The following is an 8336-nucleotide window of genomic DNA, read 5'->3' on the forward strand; positions in this document are numbered from 1 at the left end:
ATGATTTGCCCCAGAGTTTGGTGTCATCGCCGAACTTGGCCAGTCTGCTTCTGACTCCAATGTCCACATCATTAATGAAGATGTTGAACACTGTGGGTCCAAAGACAGAGCCTTGGGGGACCCCACTGGTCACAGGGCACCATGACAATTGACTTCTGTCAATTACTACCCTCTGGGTCCGACCGCGGAGCCAATTTCCCAGCCAGCGGATCGTGGTGGACCCAAGGCCACAATTGGCCAGTTTCGCCAAGAGGTGATCATGGGATACCAGATTGAAGGCTTTTTTTGTAGTCAAGATATATGACATGAATCTTTTCTCCCTTGTCCAGGTGATAGGTCACCTGGTCGTAGAAGGAAATGAGATTGGTCAAGCAAGACCCACCCGCAACAAAACCATGCTGGCTATCCCTCAGGATGCTGGCATCGGCCAGTTTATTAAAGAGGATGGCCTCTTTAATAAACTTTTCTAAGACCTTCCCTGGGATAGAAGACTTATTAAACCTGGAGTCCTAAAGATGTGATGCTTGACTCTCCTTTTCTTGAGAGAACCTAAAGGCTGTTTTCATTGCTATCTAGCTGTGTAGGGAAATAAGTCTCAAATGTGTGAAGTTTTTATTCTGGATAGGCACTGCCTGAAATAAGAAAGATCCAGAAAGGTAAACAGTTTGATCTGTGGAGTTCCTCATTCCTAAAGATGAAGTGAAGAAGTTGTCTGTTTAATTCTCATTCCTGAAGGGCACAGAATCTGATTCAGTCATTTGGCCTGAATGTTATGTTTGTTTTATACTTAGGTGTGGCCAAAAGCAGCAGAAAAGCAAGCAACCCACTCTGAGCTCTTCAGTCTATTAGTCATGCCCCTGCAGTTTTTCTCACCCCCAGCTATTTCTATCCATTTTTCCTACTAGGCGAGTTTTTAGAACTGTCCCTCCTTTTCAAACAAATATGTATATTTTGAGTTGCCCCTGTGAATGCATGCAGTTCCCCAGTATTGTGTTTATAACTGATGGATTCCCTTCAGTGATGAGACAGGTTCATGGGTAACAGCAAAATTATCCTTTCCCCAGCCCTCCAAAGAAAAGTTGGGCCCCCTAAGTTGGTGATGTAGGAGTGAATTTCAGGGCGTCCAGAAATGAGTGTCCTTCTGGGGGCAGGAATTGAGTGCAATTGGTGGAGATGTCTATATGTTCCTGTATGTAGAATCTGAATTCCACTCCCACTTCAGAAAGGGGCATTTTAGTAGATCATAATTATCTTCCATTTGTAGAAGACAAAGGGGTCTGGAGCATGTGGGCATGGAGATGAATAAGCTTTTGCTAAGCAGAGGAAACAGTTAAGAAAGATGGCCATGTTCTTCAGGAATGTCTCAGTAGGTCTTTGCTTTGCAGGGCAGAGGAACAAAGCACTACGGCCTGATTGTGGTGGGACATTCCCTAGGGGCTGGCACAGCTGCCATTCTGTCCTTCCTTCTGCGTCCCCAGTACCCATCACTGAAGTGCTTTGCATATTCTCCCCCAGGTGGGCTGCTGAGGTAAGTATCGGGAGATAAGACCTAAATGGGCAATTGGGGAATTGTAGATACCTGTGAACTGAGACATCCGATCATTATTATGTCTTAGTTGCCCTAGGGTACATCAGTATCAGGGCCCTGTTGTGCTTGATGCTGTATTGGTAAATAGTAAGTGATAGTTCCCACTCCAAAGAACATAGAGCCACAAAGAATGTTAGGTTTATAAAAGATGGCATTGCTGTTGGTTGATGCCAGCAGCCTTGCTCAGTCTGTCATGGTTTTGGGCCTTAATTATGATGGCAGGTGAATGCTGTCCTGAACATTCATAGTATCTGTGAAGTCACATGGCAGATCAGTCTCCTGTCCAATCCTGTAGTCTCATCCTGTTAACTTTGGCAGGTGTGAGCCACAGCCAAGAGACTGAAAGCACTGAGGATGTGCTTCTCTTCCTATATCCTCCACTGCACAATGTCACATGATGTCTGGACATTGTCTGCCATCCATTTCAGATGCATTTTCAGTAATCTATCAGAATGCAAACACTAGATCTGGTCATGTAACTTAAATGACATCTAAGGAACATCAACCATCTTCAGTCCTGGAGAAGAAAGATATCCCTACAGCAGTCACAACAGTTACTATGAATGGGCTTTATAGTAAACTGGGGAAATCAACTCCTATAACAATCACTGCAGTGAAAGAAGGGGTGCCCTTCCAATGTCCTGGAGCCATACCCATCATAGTAATTACCCTGGACATTGACCTTCAAGAGCTGTTACTGTGATAGCAGCCCTCAAGTAGCTGGAGGACCAAGTCCTCTGCAGTGGCAGTTGGAGACATTGCTCACCACAGTGATCCCTGAGGGACTTCCATTGTTTAACTATGAGGATCTATTCCTGGCAGAGGTCCCTTAGATTGTGGTAGACAGTAGCCACAGTCAGGCTTTTCTGTGAAACTGTGAAGCACTCCAGAGTTCTGGGAGGGGCGCTCTGTGCCTTGTTTTTGATCATTACTGTTCTGTCCAAGATATGCAAGGACATCCAACAATCCTGGTAATTATGTTGGCCTCTGGCTGTTATGATACAGTCTGAAAGTCAGGGTGAAGTAAAGAAAGTGTGACTGTACTTCAAGAACTACTCCCTCTTCCCCTGGGCCTGTGGAAGGGGATGTGGGGGTGTCCCATAGAAGGTGGCACTCTTTGTCCTTTAACAATCTGTAGTGTTTATCCTGTAGGGTGCACTGTCCCTCCTGTCTCTTTGTGTTCGAACACTTCCATTCCTAAACTTAAGCAGCAGGGCCTTATTCAGGGGGCAGGGCAAAGCAGGCACTGGGTCTCCAAGGTATGGGCATGGGTCATGTATTTCAGCCTTGCTGCAAAAGCACAGTGTGGTAGCCCTCAGTAACAGAACTTATGGCTTGCACAGCACCACAGCTCAGATTCAGCCTTTTGGAAATCAAACCCTTCAGAGGCTGAAAACAAATTGGCCGCGGAGTGCACTTGTCTCCTAGTGAAATCCCACTTGCTTCTTCTTGGATCATGTTTCTCTTCCAGTGAGGATGCCATGGAGTACTCGAAAGAGTTTGTGACTGCAGTGGTGCTTGGCAAAGATCTAGTCCCCAGGCAAGTGGAGAAGTCTCAGAATTCCTCACTTCAGTATCTGCTTGTCCTATACCAAAGGCACTTGTTTCTGTTTCTGAAAACCCTCCAGATCATATCTGTCTCCAGTTTCCTCATTTACCTGTCCTCATGTGCTTCTTCCTTGTCCCTCTCTTCCTAGTTACCTGTATTGCTGTATCTTTTACCTGGACACCTATATTGGTGTATCCCACACCTGTGTGTATTGGCATAACCCTCCCCTAGCTCTCAGTTGCCTGTATGAATGAAAAAGGTGAATATCCTGACTGAAATAATGTTCACTGTGGCATCTGACATAGCTGTGCCACATCCCTGGTTACTTGTGCCGTGTCATCTCACACCTGTGTGCTGTCTTGCCCTGGTGTGTTGTGCTGTGTCATTTCATACCTGTTTACTGACTTCCTGGTTATCTGTGCTGTGTCATCTCATACCTATGTGCCCTTTCCCTGCTTATGTGAATTTGGAAACCTCACACTCTTATCTCCTGGAAGATGTGTGCTAACTGATAGGGCATCTGAGTAGGAGCCAAACGAGCTGAATTCTGTTTCCAGCTCTGCTGCCAGGTCAGTGTCTGATCTTGGACAAGTGGCTTTGCATGTCCATGTCTATTTCCCCATCTTACAGAAGGGGATACATGATACCAAACTGCTTTTGTAAAGCACTTTGAGGTCTATGGAGGAAAAGCATTGTGTAGTGCTAAAGGTAACTGGTATGATAAGAGTTTTGACTTATGCATTGTCTCCCTGGCGATCTATGTAGTGGTGTCTCACAGCCTTGCAGCATCTCATCTCTGAACCCTTTTCCTGGTACCTTGTGTTGTGAGGTGACACTCGTATGTTGTCCACTTGTCATCCCCTCTTGTCTCTCTGCCCATCTCTCTGGTCATCCGTATTGTCACATCTCATGTCTGTGTACTATCTTATCAGTTTGTCTGTGGTCTGTAACCGTGTGTATTTGATGATCTGTCACCTGTTTGATGTTTCTTGGCACATCTGTATTTGAGACATCTGTTAATCCTCTGTATCATCTCTTATAGTGTTGTATCCTCTCTTTGTTTGTCTTTTCCCTTGGTTTATACTTGACACAATGCTTACATCTTAGTGGTCACCTATATGGTTTTAGGTGATACCTGTTCTTCCTTCTCTCCTCCCAGGATTGGTCTCTCTCAGCTGGAAGGATTTCGCCGGCAGCTTCTTGATGTTCTCCAGAGAAGTACCAAGCCTAAGGTAAGGAGATTTAAATCCATGTGGTGTTAAGAGTCTCAACACATGTTGTCGTGCAGATATCTAGAGTAGATGAATCAGCAGTGTCCTCAGCTGAGTCTATTTACGAGTTCATACTCCAATTCTAATTTTTCCTGTTCCATAACAAGCAACAGCCAGAATGGACTAAGTAGTGGAGTAGGTGTGAATTTTTAAGCATACAACTCCAGGGTGTCTTCCCACTTTGAGCAGTTGTGGGTTAAAAGTAAATTATGTTCTTCGTTTGGAAATGGAAGAGCTACATAGCATTCATTTCCAGCAGTCTGGGAAATGCCAGTAGCCTTAGGTAAACCAGAAGCCTTAGTTTTGATGGCAAGAATTTTAAAGGTGACCTACAAAGGGTGAAAATGTAGAGCCTAGACACACTCCACATTTACACTGGTGTGGATGTGGAGAGAAGGTGGACACAGCTTACATCTGTGTGACTTACTCAAATCTGGCATCAAATTCCCCCATAAAAATTGGGAGTAAAAATACTTAAGTGTAAGTTATGCTTTTATAGGTATTTCAGAGTCTGTAGCTGATTCTGGGATAGCCATTGGCTTCAAACAAATGGGCTATTTCCTGGTCCTGTGCTGCCTAGCACACTATGTACATTGGTGTACAAAACCAACTGTAAATAGCACTGGAAACATCTGTCCAGGCCCAGAGCTTCTCTCTTTTTCTTGGTGTGTAATAAATTTTTCAGACTTTTGTTTGCATTGATTACACTTCTGCTTTTTTATATTACAAATCTGGATCTTGTCTTAGAACATCCAATGGGTACTTGGAACTCCTAGGTGTATGCTTTCACAAGGACCAGGAAAGTGAGACTTGGTCAGTTGAGAGGAAGAAGAGGCTTCTGTACAGAATCTTTTACATTTTGTTTTCCTTCATTTTTTGCCAATAGCTCTTAAACTTAAATGCCTAATAAGAAGTTATAAAACAAGATTTCTTTTTAAAAGATTCAGCCTCCTTTCAGTTCAGCTGAGGGTTAATAATGCTCCCACTGCAGGTCTGTAGCCCCTTGAAGGAAGCATTCAGCAGAAACAGGGAAGATAAGATATTATTATTTTTTTATGTTTAAAACAGGTTGGGGGAAGGACACCTTTTTATGCATCCTGGTATAGCAAACAAAGGCTCAAGCCCCACATTTTCCTTTGCAGATCATTTTTGAAGTGCTGGGCATGCTGCTTAAAGAAGCCCAATGGTGCACTGTGGGATGATCCTGAAAAACACATGCTTTCCCTTTCTCTGTTTCTGTGTCACACACTGACGTTTCTCCGTCCCCTTCTTTTTCTCTTCTTGGACAGTGGCGAATAATTGTGGGTGCCACAAAGTGTATACCTAAGTCAGAGCTCCCTGAAGAGATGGAAGGGAATTCAGTGACCAGTAACCGTCTCTGGACCCACCCCAGTGACCTAACCATTGCCCTGTCTGCCAGTACACCACTCTACCCACCCGGCCGCATCATCCATGTGGTGCACAATCATCCTGTTGAGCAGTGCTGGTAAGTAGAGTCGGAATCACCTCCTGAGTGTAAGTCATTGTCAGGTGGGTGGTGGGGTGGCACCTTTGGCTTTGCAAAAGAATTCCAGGGGACAACCTTCAAGAAAGTGGCAACATTCCTTGGCTTGTCTGTAAGGTGCTGTTGTCTGGCACTACTGTGTGGTGATTATGTTCATCCTGTGAAGGAGGGAAGGAGGATCTTGCTTTGTTATTGTCTAGTTTTGGATCTTTGGAGTTGTGACACCAGCAAATGTGGCATTACTATGTCATCCCAGCCAGGGGGTAGGCAAAATACAGCCCATGGGCCATATCTGGCCCATCAGTTGATCTTACTGGGCCTGCCAGCAGCTGCTGGGAGCCTAAGGAGGGAGAGCTGTGCCCTGCACCACCCCGCTCTGCTGCAGCTGGGGCTGGGCTGGGCTGGGCTGTGCAGCGCAGCATGCAGACTTGTATACTTCTCCCCCCCACATCCATCTCTGCCCCCATCTGGCTTCCTGTTAGTGCTATAAAGTCTTGGCACCATGGTCACCAGCAGCCAGGCCTGCATAGGATGGGGTGCAGTGCAGTGTGTCAAGTAGCCATCCTGCCCACCCACCGCAATGAGCTTTTGTCACTGCTGCACTGCTAGGAGGCCGGCCCGTGCTGACTGCAGGGAGGGCTCGGCCCAGGTTAGCTGCCCCCAACTTTCCTGGTGCAGCATGGCAGCAGCAGCTCATTGCGGTGAGTGAGCAGGTTGGTTATTCCACACTACATTGCTCCCCATTCGATGTGGGCCCAGCTGCCAGCAGACATGCTGCCAGCACTGTGCAGCACCAACAGGAAGCTGGGTGGGGGGATGTGGGGATAGATGTGGAGGAGTGGCCCAGCCTGGCCCCAGCTGTGGAAGAGCAGAGCGGCACAAGGTGCAGCCCTTCCTTTTCAGGCTCCCAGGGGCAGTTGGCAGGCCAGGTAGGATCAATTGGCATCCCCCTCTCCTCCCCCCACTGGTCCTCAACAGTTCACCAAAACTCCTTAAGTGGCCCTCTAAGCCAAGTAATTGCCCACTCCTGCCCCAGGTCCATCCTCAATTCTGTTTTTCTGCCTCCCTCTCTCATTATTTCCCTTTGGCCACCTCTCTGCCTTACCTTTTATCCCATCTCTCTCTGTCTGTCTTGATAATTACTCCTCTTGCAGTTGCTGTGACCAGGAGGATCCCACATATTTTGCCATTTGGGGTGACAATAAAGCATTTAATGAAGTGATCATCTCTCCAGCAATGCTGCATGAGCACCTTCCCTATGTGGTCATGGAGGGACTCAACAAGGTAAAGTTGAGCAGCTGGGCGAGACTCAACTCAGCACATGTGTGCAGGTGCCCAATCTAAGATTTCTGGAGTAATGAGAGATACATATAGAAGATTTAGGATGATGCTGACAGTGTGAATTTCATGCTTGTGGAAGGGCAAGAACGAGGGAGAAACAAGGGTCTAAGCTAGTAGAGCTCCCACTCAGCTCCACGCAAAAGCTGCTTGCTTGTTGGAGAAGCCAGAAGTCACTTGTTGGCATATGGTTTCATTAACTATTCACGGGCATGTATTACAGTAACACGTAGAGGCCTAATGCAATTCAGTGTGCTGTTGTAATAAGCCTGGTACTTACACATAAGACATGGTATAGTTCCTGCCCCGAGAGTTTCCAGTCTAAGCAGATGATGAGTCAGAAAAGGAGGAAAAATAGAGATGTTTTCCAGTTTTATTCATGTCAGAGCTAGAAACAGAACTTGATTTTTCTGAGAACCAGTCCAGCGCTTTGGCCACCAAACCGTGCTGCATTTCCAAACCAACACCATGCAACTCCAGCCTTGGCCACTCCTGGGTTTCTATCTTCAGGACCTGGCTGTGCCAGACCCTGTCTCCTGTGTTCAGGGTGAAATCTAATCAGCCACAACTTTTGTGGGTCAGCAGTAAATAACTTGAAGCTATGTGAGGCTGTCAAGCACTGGCTAGCAGTATGGAACCATGGGAGAATACCTGACACCATATTATGGGGGCACTATTGGGTATCTCGGCATGTTAGGCAGCCAGAAGTGTTTCAGAAGTCATATGCCCCAACTTGCAGCCCCTGCTTGAGCCAATGAGATTGAATTCATTATTCTCCTCTATTTGGCAGTGGTGAGGCCATCTGGTGTATTGTCTAGTTTTGGGCCCCCCACTACAGAAAGGATGTGGATAAATTGGAGAGAGTTCAGCAGAGGGCAACAAAATTGGTGAGGGGGCTGGGGCACATGACTTCTAAGATGAGGCTGGGGAAGCTGGGATTACTTAGTCTGGAGAAGAGAAGACTGAAGGGGGATTTAATAGCAGCCTTCAACTACCTAAAGGGTGGTCCCAAAGATGATAGAGCTAGACTGTTCTCACTGGTGGCAGATGACAGAACAAGGAGCAATGGTCTCAGGTTGCAGCAAG

The 8336-nt window shown here is 46.4% G+C and overlaps 1 protein-coding gene across 4 annotated transcripts in view; it reads left to right on the forward strand.

Annotated features, from left to right (window-relative positions):
• Nucleotides 1-8336, forward strand: part of DAGLA (diacylglycerol lipase alpha) — a 61358-nt gene that overhangs the window by 35090 nt on the left and 17932 nt on the right. For all 4 annotated transcript variants that reach the window (XM_019504918.1, XM_019504901.1, XM_019504893.1 and 1 more), the window contains 5 exons: nt 1386-1528; nt 3060-3128; nt 4297-4369; nt 5698-5894; nt 7067-7196. In XM_019504918.1, the coding sequence (XP_019360463.1) occupies nt 1386-1528; nt 3060-3128; nt 4297-4369; nt 5698-5894; nt 7067-7196 (612 nt within the window). The remainder of the gene's footprint in view (nt 1-1385; nt 1529-3059; nt 3129-4296; nt 4370-5697; nt 5895-7066; nt 7197-8336) is intronic.

This window comes from Gavialis gangeticus, unplaced genomic scaffold (assembly GCF_001723915.1).
Source record: "Gavialis gangeticus isolate Ggan-Ray unplaced genomic scaffold, GavGan_comp1, whole genome shotgun sequence".
Taxonomy (NCBI): domain Eukaryota; kingdom Metazoa; phylum Chordata; order Crocodylia; family Gavialidae; genus Gavialis; species Gavialis gangeticus.